General features: G+C 41.1%; 5 protein-coding genes across 5 annotated transcripts in view; 4 read left to right on the top strand and 1 right to left on the bottom strand.

Annotated features, from left to right (window-relative positions):
• Positions 1–14,684, top strand: part of LOC109474094 (organic cation transporter protein-like) — a 33,123-nt gene extending 18,439 nt beyond the window's left edge. The window contains exons 17-19 of the mRNA XM_019774306.1: positions 12,933–13,041; positions 13,418–13,627; positions 13,831–14,684. Of these exons, the coding sequence (XP_019629865.1) occupies positions 12,933–13,041; positions 13,418–13,627; positions 13,831–13,966 (455 nt within the window). The 3' untranslated portion in view covers positions 13,967–14,684. The remainder of the gene's footprint in view (positions 1–12,932; positions 13,042–13,417; positions 13,628–13,830) is intronic.
• LOC109474265 (organic cation transporter protein-like) lies at positions 49–800 on the top strand. The gene is made up of 3 exons (XM_019774539.1): positions 49–137; positions 300–408; positions 587–800. The coding sequence occupies exons 1-3, from the start codon at positions 74–76 to the stop codon at positions 798–800; spliced, it is 387 nt and encodes a 128-aa protein (XP_019630098.1). The 5' UTR covers positions 49–73.
• On the top strand, positions 1,230–6,398 carry LOC109474272 (organic cation transporter protein-like). The gene is made up of 11 exons (XM_019774546.1): positions 1,230–2,220; positions 2,973–3,097; positions 3,368–3,471; positions 3,837–3,991; positions 4,165–4,333; positions 4,473–4,614; positions 4,753–4,838; positions 4,967–5,110; positions 5,554–5,639; positions 5,794–5,902; positions 6,185–6,398. The coding sequence occupies exons 1-11, from the start codon at positions 2,022–2,024 to the stop codon at positions 6,396–6,398; spliced, it is 1,533 nt and encodes a 510-aa protein (XP_019630105.1). The 5' UTR covers positions 1,230–2,021.
• Positions 7,662–10,170, top strand: LOC109474263 (organic cation transporter protein-like). The gene is made up of 3 exons (XM_019774537.1): positions 7,662–8,109; positions 9,766–9,913; positions 10,063–10,170. Exons 1-3 carry the CDS (start codon positions 7,838–7,840, stop codon positions 10,168–10,170), a joined length of 528 nt encoding a protein of 175 aa, XP_019630096.1. The 5' UTR covers positions 7,662–7,837.
• Positions 14,685–14,812: 128 nt separating the features above from the next.
• On the bottom strand, positions 14,813–17,687 carry LOC109474092 (tripartite motif-containing protein 2-like). Its single transcript, XM_019774305.1, has 4 exons — positions 17,477–17,687; positions 16,926–17,126; positions 15,406–16,567; positions 14,813–15,137 (listed from the first exon to the last, which is right to left on the bottom strand). The coding sequence occupies exons 1-4, from the start codon at positions 17,685–17,687 to the stop codon at positions 14,813–14,815; spliced, it is 1,899 nt and encodes a 632-aa protein (XP_019629864.1).
• Positions 17,688–18,211: the final 524 nt, after the last annotated feature.

Here is an 18,211-nt window from a genome sequence, read left to right as displayed (position 1 = left end):
CCAAATTCAAACCTTCTGGAATATTAATTCATTATCACACTATTGTTGCAGACCAAAGACCCATGCCGGTTACATGATCATCGGAGCTGTGGGCTGTATAATATGTCCATTCCTCACGGTACCCTACCTACCGGAACGTAAGTACAACTTCGTTGAGTGCCTGGACAGATTTGAAAGACATGGCACTCACAAAGAAATTATAATGCAAAAATTACATATTCATCGATATGCCAGAAGTGCAGAAGATACTGCCTGACATGTCCAAAGCGTTTATACACACTGTCTCCACTTTGTTTCAGATCTGAACGCATTGTCCATTACCCTGGCCATGATTGGTAAGTTCGGCGTCACTGCTTGCTTCAACACCATCTGCATATGGACGGCGGAGCTGTACCCAACTACGGTCAGGTACAGGCTGCAATAAAATATTTGTCATACCTAATTGCAAGAACCGATCTCAACGCCAATCATACTCATTTTCGCCGCATTTTTAGCTATACTTGATAGAGACATACAGGACAAGACGAACCAGTTTTTACGCCATAGTTTTCTTTTTAGCTGTTTTTTGACATGTTTTGTTCCACAGGAATATGGGTGTGGGAGTCTCGGCCATGTTTTCTCGTGTAGGTGGGATCATCTCACCGTATATGGAATTGTCCAAGAGGGTGTGGGGTCCTCTGCCCTATATCATCTTCGGAGCGCTGTCCTTTCTGGCCGCCCTGGCAGCGCTGCTTCTACCGGAGACGCTCGGAGCAGAGCTTCCGGTCACCCTGGAGGATGGGGAAAAGTTTGGAAAGTGAGTACCTTTAAAATTGAAGTAGACCCAGGATAATTGAGTCAAAACGGTTTTTCTTTGTAGTAAAGGGGGCGGCAACATCTGGACAAAAGGCTGTATCTTTTTTTTTATTTTAGTATGTGTTTCATTATGTCTTGATAACACTGTACTCCTTGTTTCGGCAGGAGAAAGCAAAAACGTCCTAGGAGCCACGAAGCAAACGGCAGCGACGTAAAGCAACCATACTCCTATGATACACCTGAAAGTGCAGAAAATGGCTCTGTTTCAAACCAAGGGTCGTTAGAGAACATGGAGACTTCACTGTAAACAGGAGTTCGTCGTTCAGAGACAACATTAATCTTTTTCTTCATAAACTGACCTATAAACAGTCCATGGAGCATTATTAATAGTTAAGGAAGGCTTGCGGTTTGACCTGGAAACTTTTATGAACATTTATCTTTTGTCCATAAACTCTATGGAAAATTACTCCTGGTAACTCATAGTAAGATTTTTATTTCTACAACACATTCAATCTAATAACTTTTATGAATGAAAATGTTTATTATTACATTTACATTGACTCATTAGTCATTGTATACAAAGTTACTCGTAGAAGGCCATGGAACTTCCAACTTTTCCCCCTTTTTGTAGTGGTCAGTTTCTCGTTGCTTTGATGCCAATCATCCTGCAAAACGTTCCCGGTCTGCGTTTGGTGCTTCAACGTTCCTCGCCTCTAAAACTTTCCTCGCCTCCTTGAAAACATGGTCTTTAAAAGCTAAAAGCAATGATACGTCAACGTAACACCGGGGGCATTGCAAAGCATTGTTATTACGTAATTGCCAGTCATAATGTGGAGAATGATAAACAGTATTTTCGTACAATAAATCATATAATTTATGCTGTTTCATAGCAGCAGAAATAACTCGTCAGTTCAGACTCTTCCTTGATTGGGCCACGTATTTGAAGAATGGGTCATTATACTTCTCATTTACATATAACGGCACGTAACAACACTTCCTAATACAATGGGGCTTTTACAAACGCGCTTTCTTAAGATACTTTGAGTACAAGTTCAAGTACATCAAGGCCATTGTAACAATACACGTAGTATCTACTAGTTATATTTATTAAAGCTTACAAAGTAAGGTCCATTGGGTATTGCGTAATCAGGACAAAGTTCAAAAGAAGGCGTGCCAGATATTTTACACAACCCCTCTACGACGACTTTCCCACATGTTGTTACAAAATGGTCGACTTTGACGGCGCTCTTGTGTATCTCGGGGCTTTTGGGAAGTACCAAAAACTCATCTACTGCCTAACATGCGTCCTGACGTTGCCGGTATCTATGCACATGCTTGCTATGACGTTTTTGGACGCCAAGGTGGCGTTCCATTGTAACGTCCCTGAGATACGTCACGCCGAGCCTGGGACAGAGAACTACAGCTGTGCGCTGAACTATTCCATACCATGGGAACAAGACAAAGAGACCAAAGAATGGAGACTATCTGGCTGCGAGAGGTATGTATGATCAGTTTGTTGACCATAGTATTAATTTTTAGTCGTATTGTCAGATGCGTGTACATATACAAGGCAAATGGCATAAAGCAGCAATAAGTAACACCTGTACAAATACAATTGCATTAGGCTTTGACGCTAAAATCTATCACAACGAAGAGACAATTATTTTATAAGAATTAAAACATTTTGTATCTTCATATTCATACATTGTGACCTGCGGCTTTGCAGAACTTCTTCATATAGGATAAACTATGTAGAGCAACCCAGACTGCTGAATGCTAGCTAAAATATACTCAGTTTTCATTTTCATTGTGGTTTATGTGAACAAATTCCTACCATGCATGCACGCAAGTGTATGTGTGCTTCTTCTTTGTTTACAAAATCAATAAACCTACCCGAACCTCGCACCTTGCTACCCCTTGTCCTCAACATGACCCTATTTTACTGGACAGAGACCCAATTGTTACGACTCTGTAATTGGAATATCAAATGTGTTAGTGAATAGACCATGCCCATGTGCTCGCTCGCTTTGGCTTCTTTTTAGAATAATGGCTTAGAATAATAGAATGACAACCGTCGCATATTTAGAGCATATATTCACCCTGCCAAATTGTGTTCATGACGGTATCAGTACATTTGTTCTGTAGGTACAGCGTTGTAAACTCCAGCCTGGCGACAGCCAAATGTCCTTTTGATGTCATCAACGAAACAGCTCTCGGCTACTTTAATGGCACGAACACGTCATCATGTAACCATGGTTACTGGTACGACACGAGCCAGTATCACAGCAGCATTTTCACTGAGGTATGAAGAGATAATAATTACAGCTGCACACATTAGATAGGTAATAAAATAAAATATGTAAAATAAAATATAATGTACAATAAAATTATTAAAATAATAGCTTACATGTACAACAAACAAAAGATAATGATTTGTTACATACATTGTAATAGTAATTGTATAAACCAGTGTAGTTACATGTAAATATTAACATTTACCAACTAGCTTATAATTGCTGTTTACATCCCTTATACTTTTTTTTATCTTTTTTTTTTAATTCTTATTGTTTAGTTTGACCTGGTGTGTGGCAGCAGTGAGTTGAACCAGTTCGCCCAGTCCATGTTTATGGTGGGGGTGCTGATCGGAGCTGTTGGCTCAGGACAACTCTCAGATATGTAAGATCTATAATCTAAAATTCTATGTATACTGATTTAAATGTCAAATTTTACCACAGGAAACATGTAGCAGGGCATATTGTATTGGAAGCTTGATTGCTGTACAGTCTAGATCACGTACTGGCATAGAAGAAAACCAATTCATGACTGAGAGCGTTTACTTGACATGGGTCCATAACCACACAAAATTATTTCAATTACGAAATGAATGATTTTGACCACAACGAAATTTTGTTTCGATATGTATTGCGGGAAACGAACAAAATTACCAAATGAAAAGTAATCCAAAAACGATTTCAACAAAACCGTTATTGTTATCAAATGTACGACTATTATTGTTATTTCATTCCCCGTATCTTATTCAGAGTAGGGAGGAAGAAAACCTTCTTCCTGGGCATCTTGATGCAGCTCATTTTCGGAGTAGCTGTTGCGTTCTCTCCCAACTATACGCTGTTCGTCGTCTTCCGAGCTTTTGTCGGCGCCTCCGCTTCTGCTGTCTTCCTACCATGTTTTGTTATAGGTGAAATATTTATATTTGATAGATTTCATAAAACCTGGAAATATATTAATTTACTTAATTGGCGAGTCACAATTTACTTAATATTAGTATGACCTGTCTGTATTTTAGAACTTCATCCCATGCTCAAGATGATAAATAGATGACAGTGACAATATTTGTATTGAAATGTCCAGGAACAGAACTGGTGGCTCCCAGCATGAGAACATGGGCTGGAACTGTCGGCGAGATCTTCTTCGCCATTGGCTACATGCTGCTGGCACTCATAGCGTACTTCATCAGGGACTGGAGGACTTTACAACTTGTCATCAGTGTTCCAAATGCAGTCTTCCTCTTCGCCTATCCGTGAGTAGAAGGTTCTAAGAAATTAGTTTTAAATCCCAGACACTGCCGACACCGATTCATGTCATAGTAATGCGGCAGCAAACTTAAATCATATAACTGTTTCAACCAGTCATAAATTGTCACGCTCTGTTTATTACAGCTTGATCATTGAGTCTCCAAGATGGCTGCTGTCCAAAGGTCGTGACGAGGAAGTGGCCGCCATTATGCGGAGGGCAGCCAAGGTCAATGGGGTCACACTGCCTGATGAGGTTTTCACAACAAAGAAAGTCGATAATGAAAAGGTGAAGATATAACAGATTCATGTAGTATTTACAATCCTCAAAAGACATTACAATATTAGGCGATGTGTAACGATAATGAGCATTATTGTCTTCATGAGTCCTTATGTTCTTAGAGCTTTTTCCTATTCTTCCTTCTAGCCAAAAGACGAGAGGATATATACTGTGATAGACCTTGTGCGGACACCCAACATGGCGAAAAAGTCTCTGCTAATTTTCTTTAACTGGTGAGTCAAAATGAACGTGGCCAGATCACTTCGTGGTCATTTGTTTTAGAAATGAAGTAGTTGTGGATTATTTGGAAACCTTAGTACCCTATTAAACGTAATAGATCTTGTCATCTTGTCATTTTCAGGTTGGTGATTTCATTAGTGTACTACGGTCTGTCCCTCAACACCTCCAACCTTGGAGGAGACGACTACCTTAACTTCTTCATCAGTGGTGTGGTGGAAATACCAGCGTACATCTCGTCTGTCTACATTGCTGACTGGTTTGGAAGGTAAGGATATTTCAGCCATAAAAATATACACAAGCAAATAATTTCTCTAACATCTAATTGGTCAATCCTGAGGCGAAGTAACGGGGAGGTTACAAGGCAAAACAACAAATTCGACCCCATTCTATCACGCACGTAGCGCTAGTCCAAGAGCCCTTTGCCCTACATAGTAAAACTCCTAAATGAGTCAACGTTAACAAGTAATGTATTTTCTGTTATCATGTATACATGTAGAGATCATGTAAATACGTGGAGATCGCAATTCAATTTTATGTATAAATTCTGAGCTTGAAGGATATTTTAAAGTTGTATTTTAAAGTTGTTAAGGTGGACACTGATGTAAGGAAACATGCAATTCAGCATCCGAGCTGCAAAATGTTTTCAATCAATAAACCAGTCATCATCAATCAATGATTATGACCAGCTCAATTGGTTGTTTCTTGCAGACCAAAGACTCATGCCGCTTACATGATCATCGGAGCTGTGGGCTGTATAATATGTCCATTCCTCACGGCGCCGTATCTACCGGAAGGTAAGTACAGCTTCGTTTTGTACTTGGACTGATTCAAAATATATGCCTGACGTGATATGAAATAAAGATGTACACCGGGAGTTCAGGTGCAGCAAGCAAGAAAATATTACATACATGTTATGGCCAAAACGTGTGTCACCTACATATTTTTCAGGTCTAAACGCACTGTCCATCACTCTGGCCATGATTGGTAAATTCGGACTGACCGCTGGTTTTAACATCATCTACCTGTTTACGGCGGAGCTGTATCCAACCATGGTCAGGTACGTTCGTCCTTATTGATGAAAATATCAATATACGGATGTCTATAATTAAGTCATTTTTTTCATAAAGATGATTATTTTAAAGAACAATGTACAGATATATTCTCGTTCATAATCACAAACGCTAATCAACTATTTGTTTGTTTTTTCTTATTTGGAAGCTTTTACAACATTTTCACAGATTTTTAGCAATCACACATGCTGACATGCAGCGCCGAACATTTACAAACTTTTCACACTACCATTGAGTTTGACGAGTTGTTTCTGTAATTTTTGTCACAGGAATGTTGGCGTGGGAGCCTCGTCCATGTTTGCCCGTGTAGGTGGGATCATCTCCCCGTATGTGGAGCTGTCCAAGAGCGTGTGGGGTCCTCTGCCCTATATCATCTTCGGAGCGCTGTCCTTTCTGGCCGCCCTGGCAGCGCTGCTTCTACCGGAGACGCTCGGTGCAGAGCTTCCGGTCACCCTGGAGGATGGGGAAAACTTCGGAAAGTGAGTACTGAGACATCTTGTTGTCCAGACTCTCCTTTTCTGCATACATGCATGCATGTCACATCATCAATGAATCAGCTATAGTAGCTTTTATCAGGACAAGCTCATGTAGCGTTATATCACACAGCTTGCTGTCTATCCACTGACATTTAATTAAAAAGTGCTAACTTGAGCTTTTCTAACACAGGTATGATGGGTACACAGTACTTGTATCAGAAGATAGCTTGGAAATGGACCAGTTTAATCACCAGTCGGTACGTTCGGCCATGTCATCCTTGAAATAGATATGCCTAAATGGATGGATTTTTAATGCATAATTTTAAATGATATTTAACTCTGTGTGCCCATTGATCCCTCTGCAGAGCAATAATTGTATCAATTATGGCAGTGATCAAATAAAATTCAAAGTATTATCTATCTAAGTGTTTTCAATGATTCAGCTAACCTGGTGATTTTATGAACCAGGTTTTTCGGCTGGTTAGATTTTAGGATTTCAAATGGGCAACAGCCTTTAGTTCATTACAGCAAGTAACTAGTATCTTGTACCTCTATGTTCTAACTTCAACTGCGAACCATGGACATGGAGTGTGATTTTTATTATCATGGTGCGTACGTAGCATCAGTCTCTTTTAAGAGTCACTAATGAGAGTGTCTCATGTTAAAGTCTTTTGTAGCATTGTCAAGTGTACATTTTTTTCAGCGGTAAAACACAGCAGCGTGTGAAGGAAAGCACCGAAGTCCCCACAGACGAAGGCAGGGTAAACCCATCATTCTCCCATGATGCATCAGAAACCGGAAGTGTGACGAAAGGAGGACTTCCCGAGTTCCGTGGTCCATTAGAGACTCAACATATTACCTCAGTGTGACCAGCTTTCTCTAGTTCAGTATTCTCAGCGTTTGACCCCAACAGGAATTTGAAAACAAAATTATCAACTTTTTTGGTCTGTAATATGTGATGAATCTACAGTCTAAACTTCAAACTTAATCATGAATAAACAAAAGCTCAAGCAAAAAAAACACATGGGTGTCTCATGTGATTTAAGATTTCTGGTAGTAGAAAGAGATCTGAAGAATGATTCTTAAATATTTGTGTTAATTAAGGGTGTTTGGTCAACAGTATGAGCGATCTCTTATTTCCAAATCTTGCAAAGTGTTCTAATGACGTCTATGGTAGATTTGAGTTAGGTCAACTTAGGTCAGCTTGAACGTGCTGTCAAATACGACCTGTGTCCCCTTTTGTAGGTCGTGGTAGAAAGTTGGACTTTCTACCATAGCTTGGCAGACTGTATGCCGAGTTCGTTAATGTTTGAAAACAGCAGTCACCGGTACCGGCCCCCGTCCAGTATCGCAAAGTAAATCTTTCTGGAGATAACGCAGCAGACAAAGGAAGCAGGGCTCTCAGCGAAACATAATCATCACTAAACCGCGTCCGAGCCCGCTAAGATGGTGAATTTCGACGCTTCGCTGAAATACATCGGTTCGTACGGTAAATATCAGAAGATCACGTATTACGTTGTTTTGGCGCTATGCTTGACTTGCCCATTCCATCAGTTGGGCAGCTCGTTTCTTGACGCCGAGGTGGACTACCACTGCGCCGTGCCCGAGTCACGAGCGGCCGAACGTCTGCCGAACGAGACCGAGTGCGTGTGGAACTACTCCATACCCTGGGAACGGTCTACGGAAGGTGGCACGTGGAGATACACCCAATGTTCAAGGTAGGGATGATAAGAAGATAATATTCAGAAATTTTACTGCCGCTTTCAAAAGAAAGATATTCCTTTTAGTGTTATTTTTTTACGAAACAGAAATACAGCCTGATACAATTAACTTATACTATACACATGTATTCAGTCCATACAAAAACGTATTATGTAGCCACGTTCTGGACATGCGTAGTGCCAGAGTCATGTGATTACAGGCGCCATATTGAATACAATGCAATTCGTATGTCATTTCCATGTACATGTATATCTCGTACGCTTATGCCAATATCAATGAAGCCAAGCAATAAGAATAATCCTCAGACACCGTGTTATAGGATTTACCTAGGTTACAATCATCTTGTGAAAAAGACGGACGCCATAGACTCCTTTGTACGTTATTATTAGGCATGCTTAGCTACATATATGGCTTGGTCGTGAAGTGGGTGGAGTCAAGGTTACGTGTTGTCATCATTTATTTGCTGCGTAGAAAAATCCTATCAGCTCAGAAGCTTCCAATGATGATGAAGTCAGCTGGATGATAAGCTGTTTAACCTTGACAAGGATATTTTGAAATTTTCATAGTTTTACGCACTTTTAGATGTTAACTTTGACAATGTCTTAGGTTGAACCAAGTCGCAAGAGGACTTAGGGTCTGGTCACAAATACGTCGTACGGTTGCAAAGTTTGGAGATTCTTGGAACAGTGGCGTCCGTGTCTTGTGTGATTTAGCTGCTTTGCTACGGAAAGGCTGTCTTTGATAGAACTTTGTCGACGGTTGCTTGAAAATTCTACGGCAACACGATGACCTACGATGAATGTGATCTGACCGGTACAGCCTCACTGAGTCAACAACATCAGTCCACCACTTGATTAGATAAGGGGTACGTTACTTAGTGTCTTTCTGTGTCATGACTATTTACTTCGTCAGTAGAAGATAGAAAATATTAAAAGTTTTGTATAAACAGTTCATTCTTAGACCATTCTCTGGTTTCTAAGGCCACAGTCTTAGTCTACAACGAAGAAAACATGTAAAAGACACACAACACATTCACAAGGTGTTGTTAGCCCTTCTGGTGGTGCCTTTGTGATGTCTGTTATGCAACATGAGTTAATCATTGAAGCGTCTATTCAGCGCCCTGTCCTTGTAACTAAGGAGGCAACACACTCTCTGCACAGAGTCAATAACTATTGAAGGTCTTTTAGATCAGCACGATTAAAGGTCAATTTGTTGACCTACGTTAACAACAAAGGGACCTTGTTTTGATTGAATCATAAGTAACGTACTGTTCTATATAGTTTACAACCGTCGTTATATGTACCCCGAATGAAGTCTTCGAAGTTCTATATTCACAACCAAAGGGGTTTGTTTACAAGCCGAAGTTTTGGTGACCTTAACCTTCCTCAGGGCAATATTATTACAGCTAGGTGTCACTGTTGTAGTGTTCGAAAATGCAGCCCCAAACGTATTGTCACACCTATGTACATATATATTGTCAAACAAAAATGATAAGAGAATAATAAAAAATTATGGCAGTCCATCAAACGGTCTTTGGATTTGAAAAAAATCCAAGGGAAGCATTGTATGGTCAAAACTTAGTTTAAGGTAGTCTTAACGCATCGTGTTTCAAAAATAAAGCAAGAAAACTAAATGTACCATTTCTTTTACAGGTACACTGTGACAGCTTATGAGTTGGGCAACTTGAGCTGCCCCTATAACGCCCTCAACATCACCAGAAATGACACAAGACCGACAAAAGGATGTGATGGGGGATACTGGTATGACACTAGCCAGTATAAAAGTAGCATATTCATGGAGGCAAGTCACCAAAACATCTCTGTTATTTATCACGTGTCATCATCAAGTTGATACTTTTAGAATTAGACATGTCATCATTCTTGTCATTATAATGAAAAACTGACCACACAATATGCAAACAGATCTATTTTTTAATGTTTTGTCTACAGTTCAATCTTGTGTGCGAGAAAAGTACCCTGAACAGCCTGTCACAGTCCATTTACATGGCAGGGGTCCTGGTTGGAGCCATCGGGTTTGGACAACTTTCTGACCTGTAAGTTATGAGTCTTGATAATGAATGCTTAAATGCATGGGAAGAAGGTCATGGATTCAAAATATCTATGCCGTATAACACTACATATAAGGAAAGCCTATCGAGTAGTCCTTTAAGAAATCTTTAATTTAACCCTATCGACTGCATGAAAAAATGTGCTCTTTGATTACTACGAAGCTAAACTTCCCGCTATGTCTTTATGTTTTATAAAATAAGTTTGAAACATATTGTCACTAACTGTTCCAATATATTATACATTCATTGTGATATGTAATGTTTCCATTGTAGAATCGGAAGAAAGAAGACACTATTCATCAGTCTGTTGCTGATGTTGGTGTTTGGGGTCGTGGTAGCCTTCTCTCCAGAATACATCACTTTCGTCATCATGCGATTTATTGTCGGTGCTTCAGTGTCAGGGGTCTTTCTGTCGGCTTTCGTCATAGGTGAGTACTGCAAAAAGTAATGCTTAGTCCAATTCATTAAAACTGACTAGCGACATCATCTTAACAACAGAACCAAGATATCGCAATGTATTTTTACTTCCCTACTGGAAGTATTGTTTTGGGCGGCGCTGGTTTTTACATGCATACGTTTTTGTCCGCGCAACAACAAGGATTGGAAGTGAGTGGGTGGAGATTGGGGTTTATTTGATGGACAGGGTTGTGACCCGGTACACCCTCGTGTTAGAATGTGGTATGAGGTCTCCAGTAATATGTACTATATGATCAGGGTATGAAACATAGACCATTATGTTATACTAAGATACGTTATAGAACCGTATGCTTTTGAGTGATAAATCCATTTTTTGCAATACATATACGAAACCTCCAAACACTTCCTGGAAGTCTGATCTCCGATTTCTTGTTAGGTACGGAACTGACCGGACGGGAAGACAGAACGTGGACGGGAACACTGCCACATATCTCCTTCGCCATCGGCTACATGCTGTACGCTCTGATGGCGTGGGGCATCCGGGACTGGCGACAGCTGCAACTCGCCATGGCTCTCCCTAACATCATACTGCTCTTCGCATGGCCGTACGTTGTCATGATTACTTTTACAATGTTCAAGAGTTTTTAAACATTATTATGCTACACTTAGGTTTCCCATTTTATGCTAATATAGATAGTATGTGATACCTAAATTTAGAACTATTTCAGTAGATACTGAAATGGGTTTGGAAACAGAATAAGGAAAAAAAAAATCTATTTGCCTCAGAAGCTAGCAAGCATCTACCTTACTAATTTTTTAACGAAAGCTTTGACAGACTGTTGCATCATATTGCCAGTGAGGTTTTAGGACAAATTGTCGGGTTTAGGAGGTGTTGATAAATTAAACTTGATAAATCTAATATTCTATACTTTGCTTGCTTTGAGATCAAATTATCATTACTTCATTTGTAAATTTCAATAGTTTTGTGATTGAGTCTCCAAGATGGCTGCTGTCACGTGGGCGTGATGAGGAGGCCAAACAGATTCTACTCAAGGCGGCAAAGGTCAACAAGGTCACCATACCTGATGAAGTCCTGGAGGAGAAAGCACACAAGAAGGTACACATATATACTCATATATATAATCTTCAATATATGTTGATCTTAAATTAAAACAAATGCCATTTGTACACGAAGAATGAATTCATATTTCCCTGATATCCTTTAGAAGAAAACGCATGTAAAACAATTATTTTAAAGATTACAAGGAAAGGAAATCAGAGGTTCCTACCCTCCTAATCCCACGGAAAAAAATAGCAGCACTGAAAAGCTGACATCCAGGCTAAGGAAATGTAACTTTTTCCCCAACAGGACGTCAAGCAATACACTGCCATTGACCTAATCCGCACCCCTCATCTGCGACTCATGAACATCATCTGCTGCTACAACTGGTAAGTGTTGCTGCAGCTGGCTCCTTTTAAACATATGTACAAGAACTGTTTATGGTAATTAATATTCGTGCAATTTAAGCTGAATACACGGAAGTCTTGTGAAATCTTTAGAAACTGCTTCTTAGATAATTACATAGTAAATATATTGCATACAATGTGTTAAGAATGCAACTTTATAAGGGTTTGCTTAGAAAGCATGACTCCTGGTCCAGCACATATGAACTCAATGATGCACTGTTTGCAGGATGGTAGTTTCCATGGTGTACTACGGCCTGTCCCTGAACACCGGCTCCCTTGCCGGTAACATCTACCTGAACTTCTTCATCAGTGGAGCTGTGGAGATCCCCGCCTACTACCTGTCATGGTGGCTACTGGATATCATAGGGAGGTGCGCATGCGTTGATATATCTCTTCCCATCATGCCTTACAGTGTTTTATGGAGATTGGCCAATGCTAAAACCTGTAAGAGTACTTTTTGCTTCCCTTCGTAATAAAAAAACTATTCTGATGCTTATGCATATTCTAAATCCTGTATGATCTTCATAAAAAATGACCTAGAAAAATTTATTCCTTTTCAGAATTAAATGCCACACGGGTTTCATGATTCTGTCTGGGGTAGCCTGCATTGTGGCACCGTATCTGGCGCCCCCTTACGTCGCTGACCGTAAGTACAGTTCATGGGCAACTAGTCCGATTACTCTGCAACTAATCTAACCTTGCTATTAACAAGAAACTTGTTTTGTAGAATAACTTTGATTTAACATACTCTTGTAGAACTTTTTCCTTTTTCTACTCGGTGACAACCTTCAGTTGATAACAATCTTTCAACCATATAATCAGTACTTCGTGTACTAGAGATAACAGGAATGACTGATTTCCATACAGACCTGGCTCCCCTGTCTGTCACCCTGGCGATGATAGGGAAGGCAGCGATCAGCGCGGGGTTTAACATCGTCTTCCTGCTGTCTGCAGAACTCAACCCGACAGCTATCAGGTGAGTAGCGACATCTAGCGGTTTTATGCTTTCAATTTCAATAGAATGAAAGCAGTTGTTAAATCTGCCAGTGCTTTGTGTATATATGTAACACGTAAATGATCAGTTTTAGGAATGACTCAAATTTCCCTAGCTAGACTTACTAATCTGAGATAATTTGGGTGGATTGATCTCAGTAACCACTTCAGGTACACTTGAATATAAACTAAATTCTTCAAAACATCTGAATAATCTTGATTGCATTTCCCTTCCCAGATGAGCTTAATGCATATGTGACCATATGTGGTCAACAGGGTGTGATACACAGAAATGCTAAATTCTAACTCTAAGTACTGGAAGACAATCATGTATCATGTAAATATCCTATTTCCTTCAGGAATGTTGGAGTGGGGGCCGGGTCCATGTTTGCTCGACTCGGAGGCGTCATCTCGCCGTTCGTTGTTCTCACCAACAAACTCTGGCTGCCCCTGCCTTTCCTCATCTTCGGTGGACTGTCTATTATCGGGGGCGTGAGCGTGGTCATCCTGCCTGAAACACTGGGGGCTGAACTACCTGAGACACTTGAAGAGGGGGAGAACTTTGGAAAGTAAGGATTAGATTAGAATAGTGGGAGGGGGGCATTGTATCGTGTTGTGCAACATAACATAACAAGTATAACATTCTTTTTTCACTTAACACTTCAAAGTGTGTCCGTGGCATAACAGACGACAGATGACAAGAAAATATAGATGTATTCAAATTTTATTTCAAGACAAATTTTGATAACAACTTTAACACTTTGTTTTACAGGAAAAAGAAGAAGAAAGTCTATCTATCAGACATCGAGAAGAATGGAAAAGACAATCAGGTATTTGCGGCTGGAGATATGGCCGAGGGCAAGGTTGATCCTTACGGGACGACTAACGGTGAAACTACGCCTCTCTGAACACTAACAACCACCAAATACATGTATATATTACGCCTTTCATCGCATGAAATGGCTTTTTTCTTGACAATTGACCATTATGAATACATTGATGTTTTCAACATACACATACCTTAACTCCTCATACACAGGTAACCTAGTAAATAAACGGAATGGTAATTCGTTTGTTTATTTATTTCAGGAATCTCCAATAAGTGACAATACACCACTACTCTTCCAGGAGTCCTCTTTCATACATTGTAACATACAAAAATTATAACAACTATTTACATTCGCCATCTAATAACAATACTAATAATACAACAAACGTCATTAAGGTAACTGCACATTTAACATCAATCAATAACCTTATTAAACAATATCACATTAAAAAAATGTTAGCCTGGATTATCATTCGATATATATTCGAGTGGAATCGCTTATACGCATGCTGATTACTAGTACCACATGTAACATTTAGTCACAACATTATTTTTTACTATATATAGGTCAAGCTACATAGATGTAGATTATTGGATATCTGAAGAGTGCATACTTTCAGATTTTTTTACTACTGTATCAGTAACATAACATTTATAACATGTTTTCACAAAAGTAGGGTGGAAAACCAAGAAATGTTACACATAGAACCAGGAATCAAACTATACCCATGGGATTGGATGGGTATAGTTGATGTTGATGATGTTAATAGAAAGTTGATGTTGACGTGGTTGGAGTTATAGATGAATATATATTCCTCTGATGATACTGAGATACGTTCACAATGCGCCATTCTTTAATTTCTTGTCGGCTTTGTCGTTTACCTGTTAATATATATTAAGATAACGAGGCTGTTCTGACAGTATATCAGACATTCGGGAGTCTGCCATCATACAGTGACCGAATGCTACAACAGAGACTGAGACTGTCGCTTGTGGAAACCCGCTGGTAATGACTGAAGATGGTCATTTTATGCTTACAGTCGTTGGTCACCAGGAGTTGACCCTGAACTCCTAGAGCCACGGCCGCCGGCCACTCAATACTCGCGACGTGCTTGAGGAACTTGCCGTTACTGTCGAACAGCTCCACTCGGTCGTTTCCGTAGTCGGCCACGATGATGTTGCCTGACTCGTCTGCGCAGACTCCACGGGGGTAGCTCAGGCGGCCATCCTCGGAACCCTTGCCGCCAAATCTGGAGAAATGAATCGATGACGTTTTACTGATGCAAGTTGTACTGTGATTTTACAAGAAATGTAAAATCATTGAAAGCATAACAAGTGGAATCAATTTCATGCAATATATTAAATAACTGTGAACGCCTTGTGTAGATTGTATACCTCTTACTGATAATCAAGCAATCAATTGGAACCAATTGAAGAAGAACATAACTTGGGCAAAGTCTTCTACCTACTGGCAATAACAATGCAAATTTCGTGACAAAACAGTCTATCCATGCTCACCTAAACATAAAACGCCCACTTTCGTCAAAGACCTTGACGCAGTGGTTCCGACAATCAGACACGATGACGTCACCGAGAAGATTGACGGCTACGTAAGACGGCGTGTCGAACTGGTAGTCATCCCTACCCATAGTGCCTAGCGTGGCCAGCGGCGATCCGTCTGTGCGGAGGATGATGACACAGTGTTGTCTGACGTCTGTGATCATCACACGGTCGTTTTTGACGTCGTACGCGATGCCCCACGGCTCTCCGTTCGTCTTGACTGTCTTGATGTGGCATCCTCTTGTATCATGCACCGTAACATCACCGGAGGAGTTCGTCACCCAAAGGTGGTTCTCTGAATCTGCAGCTATTCCGTTTGGAATGCTGCTTCTCCGATCTCCGACTGTTCTTGTGGAAAACTCCGATACAAAGTCCCCCTCCATGTTAAAGACTTGGATCCTCTTGTTTCCCCTGTCCACTACGTAGCCGAGACTGTCAGAAATGATCGCGCTGGCGGGTCCGGCAAAGCGACCGGGCTCGAACCCTGGACCGCCGACTTCGGTGTTTTGATGGGAACGATTTTGTCTTCGGGAAAGGCGAGGGCTTCTGTTCAAGCGTGGTGAGGGGGGCGTGTGCCACGGGCTCCTACTGACACCCGGTGACGGAGGTGCGTACGCCGGACCAGCGAGCGGCATGATGACTTCCCCGATGTTTTCACCCCCGTTCTCTTCTGCATGGGTCGGGATAAAATAGAACAGACAAAGTTCTGGTACCTCGAACCTTCTCGTTTCGGAGACAACTTCAGAGAGCCTGTCCTCTTCTCCACAGAGCATGTCATAGTCATCTTCAGTTGCAACATTTCCAGCGCGCTCGCAAGCGGCGGCTAGTTCGCCCAGGTGCTGAAGTAGACTTCCTCTTGTCGTCTGCAGCTCCGCCATTCTCCTGCTCAGCTTCACGTCCAGTTCACCTTCTGCAGACGAAAAGTTGGTGTCGCTCTCACCAGTGTTTTCCCGGTCACTGTCGTGTATGTCACTCTTGGCCTTCCTGTGGCTGTTGAGGAGTTCCCCTTCTGCGTAGTTCACTCGGCGGAGAAGGTCGCACAGCGTTTCTGTCTGCTCTCGTCCATTCTGAAGCAGAGCAAAGATGTTCTTACGTCTCAGGGTTGTTGCTCCTCGCAGCCCTGCAAATGTGGAAAAAACTTTTAGATTGAAGTGAAAAATAAGACCTTAAAGTGGTCAAATATTTTTGTCATAACAAACGTGGCGCGTCTGCTGCACCGGTTTATTCTGTTGTATTTCATTTATTTCAGGGGATATAAATATCAATCCCTCGTGTTTTTTAAGCAAAAACATAGAGCAACTAAAAGCTGTATCATTAAAAATATCACATCATTTAAGAAAATAATACCTATATTCAAACCGGGTTACCTATTGTGGTGTAAAAACTTTGACAAATGTGACAACGATACAATAATAATTTGAACTACACAACTCTAAGTAATGATGTCTCTGGGTGTTCAGTGGAGGAAAACGCCTTACCTGTGACAACATGGCCGTCATGTTCTTCATTGACACATTCCCCACACACCATGACCTCACACCGGCCACAGAACAGGTTCAGCAGCTGGTCAGGGTGCACCAAACACCGATCCGCCGGGGCAGCCGGGTCGGTTCCACGCTGCACCACTGTCGCCTTGAAGGTTTCTGTGAGACTTGCTATGAAGTGGTTGTCTTCGAGACCTGTTCCAACGAATAACAGAAGCATACTACATTTATGTACGCATATTTGATTCAACTCAACATTTCATTTCAGAAAAGCTGATAAAACAACATTTGTCTCATCGGCAAATGTGATCATTGAATTCAAAACCTAAACGTGAAAATGCAGGTAGACTTAAAAATGTCCAAATTGATCGTCAACAACAGATGCCCTAACTCTATTTAAATGAAGAAAAGGAATTTTTTCCAAACTAATGATTTGATTTCAAACAATCCTCTACTTGCGTACTTCGCTAAATCATAGCCGAAAGCCGTGACTACTGCCTAGGTTGCTAGACTGAAATGCTTTGGACAGAATGCACGTCTGTTACCTGCGACGCCATTTTGTGGCAGTGTGACTTCACGTCTGCATGTCGGGCAGCTGAAGCTCTGTCGCCTCCCGGCGTGTCTCAGGAGACATTTCTCACAGAAAGTGTGCACACAGGGGAGTATCTTCGGCTGGCGAAACGTCTCGAAGCAAATCCGACAGGAAAGAAACTCCTCTCGTACTTGTTGCCTAAAGCCAGTGTCAGCGGCCGCCATCTTGGTCTCTTGTGTGGTGTCCTTGACTGTAGTGTAACGTCCATTCAATACTACATGTATAATCCACCACCTGTATGGCGATAGTATTAGAACCTAATCTACAGCTAGCCTCCACGTGTTCACTTCAAAGGCCCTTGGGTGGCGTCTCTGATACACGTCTCTGATCTCTGATACTCACTACTGATAGCACTCCTTGCCCACTGTACATATTAGAGTTGAACTCTTTTAACACGCATTACCTTGTCTGGGTGTCTCTTGCTATACGTGTAGCTTGAGAGTCCAAACACTAACTTGTAGATACAGAGAAGACTGTAAAGGAGCTACAACATATTCGTTACACGGCAAAATGGCTTCCATACAAGCACTGAGTTACAACAAAATGGAGCAGCGTCCAGAAAAAAATAGCCACTGGCGACAGTTAATAACATCTCAGTAGTCATATAAAGAAACGGACAATACAACACGTAATACCGGTGACGTATTTCGCACACGTTGCTCCTTCCTTTGTGAGCAATGACAACTCT

Source organism: Branchiostoma belcheri, unplaced genomic scaffold, assembly GCF_001625305.1.
Source record: "Branchiostoma belcheri isolate BF01 breed outbred unplaced genomic scaffold, Haploidv18h27 scaffold30, whole genome shotgun sequence".
In the NCBI taxonomy this organism is placed as follows: Eukaryota; Metazoa; Chordata; class Leptocardii; order Amphioxiformes; family Branchiostomatidae; genus Branchiostoma; species Branchiostoma belcheri.
Note: the sequence above shows the minus strand (reverse complement) of the source record. Positions and strands in the feature narration are given on the sequence as shown.